The sequence below is a fragment of the Phodopus roborovskii genome, unplaced genomic scaffold (genome assembly GCF_943737965.1).
Source record: "Phodopus roborovskii unplaced genomic scaffold, PHOROB, whole genome shotgun sequence".
In the NCBI taxonomy this organism is placed as follows: Eukaryota; Metazoa; Chordata; class Mammalia; order Rodentia; family Cricetidae; genus Phodopus; species Phodopus roborovskii.
In genome coordinates this window covers 1,342,039-1,359,108 of record NW_026126618.1, presented here as the reverse complement: position 1 = coordinate 1,359,108, position 17,070 = coordinate 1,342,039, and the positions used below count along the sequence as shown (strand labels likewise).

The window sequence follows — 17,070 nt, the reverse complement described above, 5'->3', positions numbered from 1 at the left end:
TTAAATCTCTAATGGCTCCCTCTATTATGGTATCTCGTTTCTTGTTCTCCTCTATTCTTTCCCTGTCTCAATCTTCCTGTTCCCTCATGTCCACCTCTCCCCTCCTCTTCTCCCCTTCTCTTTCTCCTAACTCCCTCTCCCCTCCCTCCATGCTCCCAATTTTCTCGGAAGATCTTATCCCTTTCCCTTCTCCAGGAGACCATGGTCTCTCTTAGGGTCCTTCTTGTTTCCTAGCTTTTCTGGCCTAGTTGATTGTAGGCTGGTATCCTTTGCTCTATGTCTAAAAACCATATATGAGTGAGTACATACCCTGTTTGTCTTTTTGTGACTGGGTTACCTCATTCAGGATGGTTTCTTCTAGTTCTGTCCATTTGTCTGTGAGTTTCAGGATTTCATTGTGTTTTGCTGCTGAGTAGCACTCCACTGTGTAAATGTACCACATTTTCTCCATCCATTCTTCAGTTGAGGGGCATTTAGGTTGCTTCCAGGTTCTGGCTATTACAAATAATGCTGCTATGGACATAGTTGAACAGATGTCCTTGTTGTAAGAATGTGCATCTTTTGGGTATATGCCTAAGAGTGGAATTAATGGATTTTTAGGTAGACTGATTTCCACTTTCCTGAGGAACCACCTTACTAATTTCCAAATTGGCTGTCCAAGTTTGCACTCCCACCATCAGTGGAGGAGTGTGCCCCTTTCTCCACATCCTCTTCAACATAAACTGTCTTTGGTGTTTTTGATTTTAGCCATTCTGACAGGAGTAAAATGGTACCTCAGAGTTTTGATTTTCTTTTCCCTGATGGCACTTTCTTACGTGTCTTTCAGCCATTTTGGATTCCTTCATTGAGAATTCTCTATTTAGTTCTGAACCCTACTTTTTAATTGGACCATTTGGCATTTTGGTAACTAACTTCTTGAGTCCTTCGTATATTTTGGAGATCAGCCCTCTGTCAGATGTAGGATTGGTGAAGATCTTTTCCAAGTCTGTGGGCTGCTGCTTTGTCTTGTTGACTGTGTCCTTTGCCTTACAGAAGCTACTCAGTTTCAGGAGGTGCCATTTATTAATTGTTGCTCTCAGTGTCTGTGCTACTGGTTTTATGTTCAGGAAGTGGTCTCCTGTACCAATTTGTTCAAGGGTACCTCCCACTTTCTCTTCTAAGAGGTCCAGTGTGACTGGGTGTATGTTGTAGTCTTGGATCCATTTGGACTTGAGTTTTGTGCATGATGATAGGCATGGGTCTATCTGAAGTCTTCTACATACCATCATCCAGTTGTGCCAGCGCCATTTGTTGAAGATGCTTTATTTTTCCATAAGAGGCAAGTTTTATAATTAAACAAATAGTTATAAGACAAATGTCATGGGACCACAACCCAGGTCAAGGTATAAATCATATTTGGCAAGACTTATGCCCTCTCATGATTGAAACTCTTTTCCCCAGCACCATACTCACTTGAGTGGTGATTATTTTTACATGCAAGTTTACTGTCCATGTATGAATCCATGAGCAATGTAATTTAGTCCTGTTTTTGCTCAAGTGTTTTTGAGTGTGTGTGTGTGTGTGTGTGTGTGTGTGTGTATTGCAGGTGCATGTACATGCATGTAGAGGCCAGAGGACACCTTAAGGGCTGTTCATGAGTTTGGAAACTTGCCCAGCAGGCTCGACTGGCTGTCAGTGAGCCCCAGGAGCTGTCTGTTACATGATATTTTCGTTTCCCTGAAGTTGGTTCCTCAAGGACTAAATCGATATTCAGGCTCTCCTGAAAGGTCTGGTTTGAGTGATGTGGAAGGTTTGGATTGATGTTCTCAGTTTGAGGCCCTTAGATGTGGGTGCACCTTTTCCCACATGGTTTTCTTGTGTCAGAAATTGCCACACTTCTTTGTGCCTTTGCCGCGCACTTACCATTGAGAGCCGGATAGCTTTGCCATTCCAGTTTGTTCACAGCTCTTGCAGACATTCCTTTCTAGTTCGAGCATCCTGCCTTCCTACTGCCTTGTGAACCAGGTGCATATTTCCCATGGCTGGTCCAGTTCTCATGAGCTGTACCTTATCTCCTCATCCCTTAGGCCAGCCTTAGACCCGCCGTGTTCAGGTAGAGGCAATAACCCCGAGTTAAGCAACTTGAACAAGTTGAAGAACTTCCGGGATTGCAGACGTCCCCATTTCTCGTCCGTCACCATGACCTCCTTACAGCTATAACTAGGAGAAATTGAAAGCAGCCATTCATGTGCGTGCAAACCTCCTTTAACCTTGTCTCTCCCCTTGCTTTGAGTCATTGAACAGTGATTGCGTGTGCCCTTGCTAAGCTCAGGGATTGCTTAAACAGAGCACCCAACCTTGTGTGCCTAGCGCCCAGGAGCCAGCGAACAAATGTGAGGGCACCAGTGTCACAGACGAGCGCCGACTTTATTGTTTTTCCCAGTCATACGCTTACATTGCGGTCATGGCAACCAGGAAGCTGTATTAACCTTCTCTTGTTTTCTTAACAGATAAGGATGTGAGCAGTGCGAGCTATAACTTGTCGTCTGCGACAACGGGCAGCTACTACAGCTGTATCAGCCAGATCACCATAGGTGAGCAATTGCAGCCATGGTTATATTACAGGGTTAACCTGGCTGGGAGGGTGGCTTAGGGAGAAAGCAGAAAATGTACCCGTGAGAGACTTGATTTGTAGAGCCACAGGGATGGCAGGCACGCGCTCTTCCTGGGGCGCCCTCTGGTGGATTCTTGCTGCCATAGATAGGGGTTGGCAAAACTAGCCTTGTCCTGCTTTAATAACCTAACATTTGCTTTAGCGCTCTGTCATCTGAACTGTTACACACTTAATGTCACAATCAAGTTCCTTTTCAGCTCCTGTGGCACATTATTAAATATTCTTTTTAGAAAGAAACCTTCTGTAACTGCAAATAGGAAACTAATGCCAGGAAAAATAATACCTGGAAGTTTTTTGTTCACCAATTCTTGGAGTAAAGGTGTATCCTTTCCGGTCTGAAGAGTGGGAAGCAAGTGTTTGTGTGGGGTTAAAATCCAAAGCCAGACTCTCTGTTAGGTTCTAAACCAAAAAGAACCAGACGGACACAATGTCCTCCACCTCCTCGGTGACCTTTGGCATCTACTCAAGTTTACCCTTTTGGCTGACCTTAAAGGCGTTCTGTGGTATAAGGAACCCCATGTGTGCTAGCCGCCCTGTCCCTTCCTTCTAAGAAATGGCACCTGCACACCCTGAAGCCTGTGACATTGGAAATATGAAGTCCTCTGCTGCCTCAGAGCCCACGAGGCCCGCAGTAGGTGGGCAGTGTGTGCACCTAAATGTCTCCTACTTCCCTTCCTACCAAAACTTAAGTGCATTTATTGTGCCCTAAAGGGGAAGACTAAACTTTACTTTTCTGTTTGTTGAGTCTGATCTCTCCACTTCTTAGTACTTCCAAAGTCTCAGATCAGACAGACATTTTTTTAAAGAGATTGTATTTATTTATTTGCTATGTATACAGTGTTCTGCCTGCATGTATGTCTGCAGGCCAGAAGAGGGCGCCAGATCTCATTATAGATGGTTGCTGGGACTTGAACCCAGGATCTCTGGAAGAGGAGCCAGGGCTCTTAACTTCTGAGCCATCCCTCCAGCCCTCCACTTCTTTATCAATGTTCTTGAGTCCAGAATCTTAGGCAGTGAGTTATGAAAACAAAACGAAAATGGTGGTAACCACAGCTCGTGCTTATTTTGTATCTGTCAGTGGCTCTTGGCTCCTTATCTTCACCATTTACTAGGCACCCTGTGAGACTGTACCAGTATTCCTCCAATGCACAGATTCTGAGACTTGATTTCTTTTTGTCATTCATGCGCTTATTAGTATGCTCTAAATTTCAGTGCAAGTCTGTTAGACTAGAAAACCTGTGCCTGAGACTTTGCGATGTGGCTTCTCTAACTGCCATGCTCGGGAGCTCTATAAAAATACTGATGAGCCTGTAAAGCAGATCTTAAGTCTTTTGATTATAAAGTTGCGCAAGTACATTTGAGCATAAAACTAAACATAGACACGTTCTGTTCTAAATAGCCATAAAAATCATATTGAATTAAAAAAATGCTATAAAGCAAAATAGCTCCAGATCCCCTGATTAGTTTAATTAGGATGTCCTGTGACTTTGCTGGGACACAATTGCTGTTTGCAAGGCCACATGCTAGTAGTTACGGTAGAAGATCTTTGACCCCCCCCCCCCACCACTCCGTATTCCTGGGTATCGTATGAAGGATCTGCATTCTTATTACCTCTGTCTAATCTACTTGAAAGTCTGTGACTGCTCACTGCTATGAAGTCCTGAATCTTTATTTTGTGTGAGTGCACCCTGACATATCCATCCCCTTCCTCATCAATCTGAGGACCGGCATCCGCTTCATTCAAATACCAAAGCGGACTCGGGCATTAAAATTAAATGGTAGAACTTGGCCCAGAATATTGATTTTTTTTCCTGCTTATCAACTTTACAATGAAGAATAATGACATTTTTAAAAAATCCTCTGGAGCTCACCCTCCAGAACTAGTTTGAAAATATCAGGTATTTGAGGAGATGTTTTTGGAGATACTTGTCAATCAGCGGGAGGCAGCAGAGAGAGGGCCTGCAGTAAGAGAGCGAGCACCTGCATGACCAGTGTGGGTGATAAAACCCTGACGGTGAACTCGCTGTTTCCTGTACGGCACTCTGGGGTCCTAGGCCACTTAGTGTCTGTGGCTAGTTTTGACACGAGGCAGTCACAAGCCAAGGGTGTAGGGTCAAGAGGCTTGTGTGGAGGGAGAGGGGCAGGACAGTGGACGGGAGTGGTCACTGACTCAGGCTGAGAGTAGACGAGTGTGCTCTGCGATTTTGAGTCAGGGTGATGATGAGTCTGGTCATTGTGAGAGAGGCAGGGGTAAGGAAAATGCTAGAACAAATACAGTCTACACGGGCCAGGTTTAGCCATTATAGTTTGGGCGCAAGGTGCGCACGCAGCTCCATAAAATCCCTTGTAGGAAACGGGAATGGTAGCTGGAATGGCTAGAGGCGGCTCTCAAGGCACTGCCTTCGCAGAGGCTGGCTGAGTCGCTGGACTCCTGAGGTCAAGAGATTGGGGGTCACCACGTTTAGTGTGCAGGGTGCCAAGGACCAGACTGAAGGGAAACTCAGGAAGGGGAGAATGGACTGAGATGTCTATGTCTGTCATCCAAGGAATAGCAGTGAATTCAGTAACATAAGAACCCAAGAGAAAGACAGGGGCCAGGTTCTCTGGTGGAGCCTTCAGAGGCTGCTTGTCCCTGTAACACGCCACTTTACATTTCTGTTCTCCAGAACCACGTTTCTGCTATATTAGGCTGTACAGCTTGTGACACGTGGTTGCAGGAGCTCTGCAAATCTAAGCTCTGGAGGGGAGGTGGGGACAGCAGATGCCTTGTCTTCTCCAAAGGTGATGATGTAACCAAATGACCCCTGCTTCAGATCCCTGATTGGTCAACACCATAAGAACTTATTATTTTATTAACAGAAGGCCAGAGGCAGCTTTGTTCTTTGTAACTGTTGTGAGAGACCTCCTCCTCTCTGCCTTCTTGGTGGCTTATTCTCCTGGTGGCAGCCGCCAGGCAGAGAGGGAACACAGTGTCTCCTCAGGCCTCTGCTTGAGGGGCCTCAGCACACCTGCCTTGTATCATCAGGTTTATGGGGTCCCATGACCATCCCTGAGCCAGTCACTGACCTTATTCCTATCAAGGCCACTTGAGGCTCTGGACAGGTGTGGGATGAAATTACCTGTTGTGAGTTGCAGGGGGTGGGACTTTGTCCCCAAAATAAAGTCAAGACTGTAGAAGAAGGAAAAGGCCTAAGAATCTGCAGAGGCAATAGGCAGTGTCCATGACCCACCATCTGGCTGAAGGCCAGGCCCTTCGGTAACGTTCATGGCAAACACAGAAAACGGCCGCTAACTATACACACAGTGCTAGGACAGGACACCTTTCTTTGGATCATTTAAAGAGTTGTTTGTATAGTTCTGTGTTTTCTCTCATCCCCGGTACTCATCATCTTCAAGCAAAGTTTCTCAACGTTTGGGTTGTGACCCCTTTGGGGGTCAAATGGCTCTTTCATAGGGCTCACCTAAGACCATTGATAAACGTGAATATTTACATTATGATTCATAACAATAGCAAAACTACAGTTATGAAGTAGCAATGGAATAATGTTATGGTTGGGGGTCAGCACAACATGAAGAATGTATTAAAGGGCCACAGCATCAGGAAGGTTGAGACCCACTGTCTTAGGGAGTAGTCATCTTATGTAGCCTCATATGTGAGGATTCTAAGATACAGGACTCGTGTAGATTAATCTCTGCATGAGCTGCGGAAGCAGAGGAGTCAGAAGGAGCCCAGGCACAAAAAAAACCACTCTTTCCAAACCCTTCAGTGTGGCTTGGCTCCTGACTGACTCTGTATAATTCTTACCCATGTATTAAATGTGTAAGAACCCCAGAGGTGGTTAAGGTCAGTTTTCTCCCCAAGACTACTGACAGCCCTGGGTGTGGTTTCTCTAGTTTCCTGGACAGGTTTGAGTCTGGCAGGTTGGTGTTGAACTTTTGATTTCTTTATTCTCAGCTTGGATGCTGAATTTAAAGGGAACAGAGAGACAGCTGTTGCCACCTTTCCCCTGGTAGGAGGGAGCATGGGTCCCTCAAGTGATGTTCCTACTTCCTGCCTCTTTCATTTCAGCCGTCCTCTTAGTTGACTGGTCGGTCCCTCAAAGTACTTTGACCTCATTGCTGCTTTTGGATATGCTGCCCCATTTACATTTGATCGTAATGGCGTGGCTTTTATCATAGCTCATTTGTGTCAATGAAATGTACAATATTTGCTAGTGACCTCCATTTCTGGAGCCGATGGTGGAAAAACCTCCAGACACGTGAGCAGTATTTTGCTTCGGTTTCTTCCTTCCAGATAACATCTAGCCTTTGTAGCTTGGTGAGTCTTATATCAACTCACCCTCTTCGTTTGGTGTTTTCTCCAGACTTCACCCACATTACAGACCCATGATCTGTACCTCAGTGGCACACTGAAAAGCCTGCAGAGGCCAGACAGGCACAGCAGATGAGTGGCGGAATGTGGGGTGAGGTGTTAGGGAGTGTGAGGACTGCAGCGGATTGATGTAGACTCAGCTGCCATGTGGGGATGCAGCATTATTTAATATTCATGAGAAGCTCAAGAGAAGTCAAAAAGTAGCCCTTTTTGCATGAGCATGGTTTAGATTTAGATTTTATTCACTTCAAATTACCAAAAAAAAAAAAAAAAAAAAAAAAAAAAAAAGGTGGTATACTGGGTGGTTTTGTGTGGCAACAAGCTGGAGTTAACAGAGGAAGGAGCCTCAGCTGAGGAAATGCCTCCTTGAGAGCCAGCTGTAAGGCATTTTCTCATTTGGTGATCAGTCAGTGGGGGTGGGCCCATCCCTGGGCTGCTGGTCCTGGGTTCTGTAAGAAGGTGGGTTGAGCAAGTCAGGGGTAGCAAGCCAGTAAGCAGCACCCTCCATGGCCTCTGCAGCAGCTCCTGCCTCTGGGGTCCTGCCTTGTTTGAGTTCCGGTCCTGACTTCCTTCAGTGATGGACAGCCATGCTGAAGTATCAGCCAAACAAACCCATTCCTTCCCAAATTGCTTTTTGGTCATGATGTTTTGTCACAGCAGTAGAAATCCTAATGAAGACAGCAGATTGCTCCCACTGGCTTGAGAAGCCAACGTCGTCTATAAGGCTATCTTCATACCACCTTCTCCATGGTTTCACATCCCCTCCCCTGAACTCCCAAGGAGAAGCCTCCACCCTACTTCTGATGTCTCTTTGTCCTCTTTGTCTTGTGGATGGTTAGAGTTTTGGGTTCAGGCACCTTTGGCATTTGTGGGCTGCTTGATCTAGGGAAAACTGCTCACTATTTTCATCGTCCACAAAACTGCCGTAGTCAATAGCGCCCTTTGCGGCTGCTGTATGGGTTGGAGAGTGGCTGTGTAAAGTGTCCAGCATATAGCTTACCTTCAATTGCTTTTTAAAAATGTTTGACCATGGAGGCTGGAGCGATGGCCCAGCAGTCAAGAGCATTTGCTGCCCTTCCTGAGGACAAAGTTTATTTCACAGCGCACATGTTGAGTGGCTCACAACTGTCTGTAACTCCATCTGCTTGGAATTGGACATGATCATTGGGCCTCTGAGGACAACTGTGACACTGACACACACACACACACACACACACACACACACACCCCACCCAAAATCCTTCATGATCACAAATCAGAGTACCTAGAAGGCAAAGACTGGGCACCGAGCATACCATGTGTTTAATGTGATAAAATGAAACCCTGCTCATCAAGTGTGGCATTACCTGTCTGCTTATTGTGAACGTGCATCATTTCAAACAGTGTTTGAATTGACCCCCAGCTTAAAAGTTTTTGAGAAATACTAAAACCAACAGTGTATATGGTTTTGATTGTGGTTACTGACCTAATCTGTTTCTCTCCACAGGCTATGATGTTGCTGGGCCTGTGGCAATTGGACTCACCCATTGGAAAAATCCCTATGTACAAGGCAGACCCACCCTCCCGTCAGATCTGCCCCTCTTCCTCTCCAAAGATGCAGGCATCCCTGTGTACCACCAATCCTTTACTCGCAAAGCTGACCTGGCCACACCCTTATCTTGTCCAGCCTCGCTGTCCATCACCCCAGTACCTTCTTACAGCAGCAGCAGCCAGGAGACCCTGAGTCAAGACACAACAGGTAGGAGTTTTGGCCTCTTTGAAGGTTCGGGCTTTGGCATATCTAAGGTTCCTTTGCGCATTTCTCTGCTATACCTCTGTCTCTCTCTCTCTCTCTCTCTGTGTGTGTGTGTGTGTGTGTGTGTGTGTGTGATGCTCTGGACTGGTATAGTATCTCTGTGTTCCCAGTGTTGATCATTTAGCTGGACTAGTAGGAGGTTGTGCTTGTACTTGGAGACTGAAGTGTTACTGCATTTGGTAAAACCATTTCTAGGAAACAACTTTGAGTGTGCAACTTTCTGCTGTTTAATTTTTTTGTTTTTGAATAACTTAGATCCAGTTTACTTTGCCCCACCAAATTGATCTGTGTCAGGGGTCTTGAAAACCATTGCCCATGGGTAAAATCTGGCCAGCCAGCATCCTGCTTTTTTGAATGGCCAAAGAATTGGGAACAGTTATTTGTTTGGTTGCTTTTTAACCTGTAACGTTCCACCAACATGACTGCCTGAACGTGAGATGAACAAGGACAATTGGCATGCTAAAGTGAATGGGGGAGAAGCCAGGAGGGTTGAGCCTTAGGCAAAGAACTCCAGGAAGTAAGGAAGGCTGGGAGCAAGGGAAATAGTCTTCCCCAGGGAAGAGTCACCAACTGGTTATCCAACACCTAACAGTCATAAAAGAGACATTATACAGACTGAGCAGGGCTATATTTAGTTGTATGTATGATATAATGTTTATTGTTGCACGTAGCGACAATTAATGAAAAAAAGAAGCCATGAGTTTGAAAGAGAGCATGGAGAGTTATAAGGGAGGCCTTGGAGGGAGGAAAAGTAAAGAGGAAATGCTGTGATTGCATTATAATATGCTGTGATTGCATTATAATCTCAACAATAGAAGAAAAAGTAGGTTTTTAAAATTTGAAGTGGTTGGGAAAAATTAATAATAATGTTTTATAACTAGGAAAATTATATAAAGCTTGAGTTTTAGTTTCTTACATCAGGTCCTACAGGACTCAGCCATACTTTTATTTATACATAATCTATCATTGCATAACAATGCAGAATCAAGTAAGTAACAGATTTCATAGCTCACAATTCCTAACGTGTTTACTGTCTTGTCTCTTTTTGGAAGCTGTTTGCTGACCACTAGTCTATGTGATCTTTGAAAGTCATTACACAAGCAACCAGGGGCAAAAACATTTATGACCTGTCACATTTGAAATCAGCTGCAGGAAGCTCCTTCTGGGCCTTACTTCTGAAGTCTGAAGTGGAGGTTTAATTGATGCAAAAATCTATGCCGCCATATTTCCTTGCATAGCCACAGCACTTTTCCTTGCATAGCCACAGCACTTAGAGATAAGGTACTCAAATCCACCCTTTGACACCTAGTTCAGGAAATAAGTCTTTGAATGCTGGGAGTCCTTGGCAAGCAACAGTTCACAGATGCTGCCACCTACAGACAAATCGCTGATGTTGCACAAGTCCCAGATGATCACAAGCTAAGACTCATCACTGAAGTTGTTAAAACCGAGGATTCCTAGGCACTACCCCAGGGGCTGTGGGCACAGCACCGGGGATCCTCAGCAGCCTGCATTCTATACACTGCTTCTCCTGCGGGTCTGACTGCTCACCTTTCTCACATACCATGAGACCTTTCCCCAGAGTCTCTAAAGAAATCGCTCAGTTGAAATCTAGAGTGTTAGGGATCAGTTACTAGGACTTAGCCATCTTTCTGATTATCCTGACTGAGCATCTCTTTGCCTGTAGAGAAATCTGTGTAGTAAGCTAAAAATAAAGAATCTTTGGGAGTTTGATTTTTTTTAAATTAACTAATTAATTAGTGTGTGCATGCATGTGTGTGTGTGTGTGTGTGTGTGTGTGAGAGAGAGAGAGAGAGAGAGAGAGAGAGAGAGAGAGAGTGTGTGTGTGTGTGCATGTGCATGTATATGTGCTGTGTGCTAGCAGGTGCCTGTGAAGGTCAGAAGGAGTGTAAGATCCCCCAGAACAGAATCAGAAGGCTGTGTTGGCTATAGTGTGGATGCTGGGAACTGAAATCCAGTTCTCTGCAAGAGCAGCAGCCAGTGCTTGTAACTGCTGAGGAATCCCTCTAGTCCCAGAGGTTTGAGTTTATTGTGAATAAAAATGGTGTGCTTGCTGTAGTTCAAATGTTTGCGGGGATCACATACCTTCTGTAAGGACGGCTATGGCATTTTTCTGCACAGAGAACTGTGAAACCGGAGCTGCTGGGAGAGCATTTCTCATCCTCATCAGTTGCCTCCTTTCCTTCCCAGAGAGCAGCATGTGCAGAGGCAGTCTGATTTTGGAAAGAGTGTCTGTTTTTCACTTACAGGCTTTAACAACAACAAACAAAATAAATGCCAATAGTTTTCTTCCCTTTAGGGCTTTCCTTCAACAATGATACTGAATTTCTCCATGTAACCATTTGTTACTATTTTCTTATGATCGTTACTGTTGCCGATATCTGTAACTTTGCAAAGCACCCTGGAACACTGAAGATATACTGTACAAGCAGGTGCTGTCAACTTTTAGAAAATTATGGATGTTGGAGTAGCTTCTATATAAAATTCAAGGTTATGCTTATGTTGTGGGCCTATTACGTTTATTTTCTTACAGCAATTTATTGATTTCACTGTGTAAAACATTTATGTGAAAACTTTGCTCCCTTGTTTATTTCTTTTAAACTATATTTAATTTATTTGTAGCTTTTATCTTTTCTTCTTCTTCTTCTTCTTCTCCTCCTCCTCCTCCTCCTCCTCCTCCTCCTTCTTCTTCTTCTTCCTCCTCCTCCTCTTCCTCCTCCTCCTCCTTCTGTTTCTAATTAGAGGAAGACTCTGGGATGAGAGGAGTCAGTTCAGCCGTACCATCTTGGAAATTCCAGAACTTTCTAGGTGCCCTTTAAGAAATCTACTTTATGTATTTATTTGTTTTTTGGCTTCATAAACCTCTTCATTGCTACAGAAGAGCTGATGAGGTTTACATTTATGTAACCAGACAATTATTTACTGAATACTGGGCTTTTCATATGCCTATGAACTTCCAAACCTCATTTAAAAATCACTTTTTGCATTTTATAAATACTGTCATTCTACAATTCTAGGGTGAATTAACAAAACACTAAGTGTATGGAAGCTCTTGAGATCTCCATTTTTTAGCCACGTTTTAAAGTATGTAATTTTTTTATTCCATGAGAATGTCATGCAATGTATTTTGATCATATTTGCCCTTCTCCCCAGCCCCTCTCAGGTCTACCTCTTCCTCCCTATCTCCCAACTTCATGTCCCCCTCTCCCCTTTTAAAAATAACCCATGGAGTCCAGTTTGCACTGTCAATATACGCCTGGGTATGGCGCCATCTGCTGGAGCTCAAAGAAAACTGACTCTTGTCCAGGAACAATCAACTGTTTATAGCGCCCCTGTGAGGGATGGGGGCTCATGAGTCCTTCCCTCTCCAGGATGTTCTTGCTGCCATTTTACTCTGTCCTCTTTCTGTTCGTGTGCAACTGACCTGCACAATGGGTCCTTGTTCATTCGACATAGCCCTACTTGTCAGCCTGTGTAGGGAACAAACTGTGAGACCTTGGCCATACTGCTCCTTTCTCCTGACAAATAAAGTTTTAATTTTTTTTATTATTTTACATATCGATCCCAGTCCCCTATCCCTTCCTCCCTTCCTCCCATGCCCCCCCAACCACCCTCCCATCCCATCTTCCCCTCACACACTCCACAGGGAGGGTGATGCCTTTCAGGAGTGGTCAATAAAATCTGTCAAGTCATTTGGAGTAGGGACTAGGCCCTCCCTCCTGCCTCTAGGTTAAGGGAGTATCCCTCCATGGGGAATGTGCTCCCAAAGTCCTTTCCTGCACCAGGGATACATCCTGGTTCCACTGTCAGAGGTCCCTTAGACTGCCCAGGCCTTCTAACTGAGACTCATGTACAGGGGGTCTGAGTCAGTCCAATGCTGGATTCCCAGCTATCAGTCTGGGGTCCATGAGCTCCCCCTTGTTCAGGTCAGCTGTCTCTGTGGGTTTCTCCAGCCTGGCCTTGTCTTCCCTCTCTGCATCTGTGAACTTCCCTGATAATGAGATTGATGACTAACTTATCCACCATCATAGAGCCCTTGTCCAGTAGCTGATGGAAACAGAAGCAGACACCCACAGCTGAACACCGAGACAAATAATGCTTTTGTCAGTAAAGAAATTGTAGCAGGTTAGGTTGAAACAGTCTCTAGTGCTGGCTTTCTCCATCCATCCATAGGTCCATCCATTCATCTCCCTGTCCATCCACCCTTCCACCCCCTGTAAGGAGTACGGTTTTTCCTCCCGCAGCCGCCGCGCCAGTCCCAAATAACACACGGAGACTCTGTATTTGATACAATGCTGTTGGCCCAGTTACTTGTTTCTTATTGGCTAGCTCTGCCTTAGTTATTAACCCATTTGTGTTAATCTATGTATGTCCACGTGTTCTTCTTACCGGAGCCGGCTGCCGCATACTGCTCTCTCCAGACTCTCCATCTTGACTCCTCCTTACTACTTCCTCTTCCTCCTTGTCTCCTAGTCCCTCCTATCTTCCTTTCCTATTGGCCAACAGTACTTTATTATTAACCAGTATGAGAAACATATATACATAATGGCATCACCCATCAACCCCCCATCCATCCATCAGTCCGTCCGTCAGTCCGTCCATCCACCCATCCATCCTGTGTGTACTAAGTTCTCTCTTCTTTGCACTGTGACATGGTCTTTGGATAGGAAATTAGGAAAGACATCACACCTCTCTAAAGGGAATCAATACTTACTGGAGAAAACAGATAAGAAACCACATATTCTATGTGGTGTGAGAAATGCTAAGGTAGAAATGTGCTGCCTAGTTTCATGTCAGCTTGACACAAGGTAGAGTCATCTCAGAGGGGGGAAACTGAGGAAACACTTTCCTTAGATGGGACAGTAGGCAAGCCTGTAGGTCATTTTCTTAATTAGTGATGGGTGTGAGAGGGCCATTGTGGTTGGGGCCATCCCTGGGCAGGTGGTCCTGATCTCTTTAAGAAATCAGGCTGAGCAAGCATGAGGAGCAAGCCAGTAAGCAGCTTCCCTCCAAGGCCTCTGCATCAGCTCTCGCTCTAGGTTTCCACCTTGTTTGAGTTCCTGCCCTGACTGCCTTCAGTGGTGAACTGTGACATGGAACAGGAGGCAAGATGAATCCTTAACTCCCAAGTTTCCTTTTTCTCCTAGTAATTCATCGCAGTGATAGAAACCCTAACTAAGGCGATAAGATTTCATGGTGAGGAATCACATACATACACAAACATCTTTCATTATAAAAGTAATCAATTTAGCGTTAAAAGTACCAATGCAGGTCAAGTGTTGCTTGTCAGAAATTCATGGGACCCGAAGTGTTTCAAATTTTAGAATTTTAAAAATAAATTTGAAATGTCTTTATATACATAATAATACATCTGATTGTGAAACCCAAATCTGAATACTTAGTTCATTTACATTTTGTATGTGTAATTTTATACTATAATTTTGTAGAAAAGGGAACTACATAAAAATAGATCTTGCAGATATGAAAGAATCGTCTGGGTTTGAATATTGTTGTCCTTAGAGCATTATGCCCGTGTCTATAACTTTTAACTTTGTAGCCACAAGCAGCTGCCAGCTGCCTTAAGTGCTGTAAGAGTACGATGGGTCTGGCTCAATGTTTAGGGAAGTCTGCAAAAATGCTGAACTCTATCTATGTCTAGAATAAGGTTTGCAGGGGACGGGGAGGTGTGCAGGGGAACAGTGGGGGCTTTCATAGTGATCATGGTGTACTCCTTAGTTTGTGATGTATTCCTTAAAGTAAAAGAAAAGACAGAAGCCAACAATAAAGCTGTTCATGTAAGAAAAAAAAACAAAAAACTCTGTTAAGCATAAATAAAGACATTTAAGGACACCAGTGCAATCCACTTGGTGGTCAGAAGTTTGCTTTGTGCTGAAGCCCCTTCCTTGTCTTAAGACATGAACCAAAGCTGAGGCTGGACCATGGCATTGTGGGCCATCAGCCAGCTCCCAAATAAAGACATGGAAACTTATTATTAATTATGAATGCTTGGCCTTAGCTTAGGCTCCTCTCACTAGCTCTTTTAACTTAATTTAACCTCTTTTTATTCATCTACATTTTGCCTCTGAGCCTTTTACCTTCCTTTCATTCTGTATGTCCTACTTTCCTGCTTCCTCTGTGTCTGTCTGCCTGGTCCCTGGCATCTCCCTTCCTATGTATCATGAGGAGGCCTTACGATGGGCTCCCTCCTTTGAAGCATTTGTAGGACCCTTCTCTCTTCTCTAGGGCTTGCTTTCTCTCTCTCTCTTTCTTTCTTTCTCTCTCTCTTTCTTTCTCCTCTCTCTCTCTCTCTCTCTCTCTCTCTCTCTCTCTCTCTCTTTTCTGAAACAGGGTTTCTCTGTGTAAGATCCCTGGCTGTCCTGGAACCTGAACTCACTCTGTAAACCAGGTTGTCCTTGAACTCACAGAGATCCACCTATTTTTCTTAACTCATTTCCTCTTCATCTTTCACTGTGTCCTTTATCTCACCCTGGACCGCACCTCAGGCTGCATATGGCCTTTTCTTCTTCGTTTGTACAACTTTGGTGCCCTGGGTATTTTGATGAGAGTGATGATTAGCTGTTGTCATTGCTTTATCAGCTGTAGGATATTTGGATATGTCTCTGTCGTGTTCCCAATCTGTGCCTGTTGCAGTAACTGAAAGTTTCTCCTGGCAATGCCAGATTTCCCCTCAGAGAGTAAAGTCATCTCAGTCGAGAATGTCTGATTTACACTAACTTGCTCTCTGAGTCTCTACCTGGTGAGAATATTCTGGTAACTTACTCGATGCAGTGGATTCATGGGTTTTAATAATTTGCACCCCATTTTAGTAGGTGTCTTTTGCAGACTGTGCCTTGCAGTCTGGAGGATTTTCTTTCCAAAGACAGAGATATTTTCCTCCCTAAAGAGGACAGCCACACCCTTGACTCTGCTCTCTTTTACTAGCCCTAAGTTTACACTTTGAAAACACGCTACAAATTAGATCGGATCCATTGGTGAACTCTTTGCCTGTCTATAGAAGAAGGAAGGAGAATTTGCTCTGCCTGTCATGTTCGGCCCCTCTCCAGGCTCCTGTGCCTCACCACTCTGCTTCACTGACTCCTGCTGGAGTTAGGTTTTAGAAAGAATTACAGCACTCTTTGTGGGATTCCTAAGCATGCTCCTCATTGGTGGAAGGTCCCGAAGATGTGGGATGACTGCTGTTTGTTTCATTCACTTTGTGCATCTAATGTCTGGGCAGAGCACTTATATTTTGTCAGGAGATGGGAAATACTTTGCCTTCCTTGCTGTTTACTGACGGGGGTTTTCTAGTAGAAAGAGAAATGTGTGTGAGTGCTGGATTCTTGAGTTGTGCCTACTGTAATGAGTTTGCTTGGGGTAGAGAGTGTTTGGAAACAAGGGCCCATTCAATAGTACAAATTCAGAATATTTCAGCAAATCGTGACCAGATACTTTCAGATTGATGGCAAAGGAAACATGGAGGAGCTAAATTTTCAGAGTTTGGATGCCATTAGTAATGACCCTGCAACTTGAGCTCCTGATAGTGTACAGGATGCAGAGTAATCTGACCTCACTAGAGATCTGTGTGTGGTATGGGTTTTGGGGTCCGCCTGTGCTTTGGAAGTAGGAGAATTATTTCAAATATTCATTTGACAGGAGAGTTGGCTATGAGAAACAAATCGCTGAGTTTTGTTCAAGTTTCTTATTTCCCTAAATTGGATTCTTCTTTCCATAATTCAAGGGGATGCCATTCAGTTTTCCAGTCTGGCACAATTCTGTCAGTTCCTGTGCCACGTGTGGTAATTTTTTGTCTTAGACTAAAGTCACCAGTGAATCCAGGAACAATGAGTGACAAGTGGGGACAAAGTCAATTATACAATATGGTTATGAAGTTACTTGAGAACTGTGCTAAGAAACTGAAAATTTCGAATTCAGACTGCCTTTGGATGATCTATTTCAGAATGAAACGTTACGGTGCTCTGTGGGAGTTATCCATCCACTCAGTCACCTAACTCTCACCAAAGTGTTGATAACAGGTCTGAGTTAGAGACACTTGAGGACAGTGGTCTGTGGCACTTGAGTATGTGAATGGCATGTGAATGGATGCCATGAGTATGTTCCAGTGCAATAAAAACCGAATCTCCTTTCTGCTTCAGTGCTAAAGCCCACAACCAGAAACAACCCATCCATCATACTCCCAGCCAAGCAATGGGGATGGGGATGGGGATGGGG

General features: G+C 44.4%; 1 protein-coding gene across 2 annotated transcripts in view; it reads left to right on the top strand.

The window, feature by feature from the left end:
• Positions 1-17,070, top strand: part of Ano4 (anoctamin 4) — a 323,121-nt gene that overhangs the window by 8,749 nt on the left and 297,302 nt on the right. For both annotated transcript variants that reach the window (XM_051206302.1, XM_051206301.1), the window contains exons 2-3: positions 2,490-2,573; positions 8,512-8,763. In XM_051206302.1, coding sequence (XP_051062259.1) covers positions 2,490-2,573; positions 8,512-8,763 — 336 coding nt within the window. The remainder of the gene's footprint in view (positions 1-2,489; positions 2,574-8,511; positions 8,764-17,070) is intronic.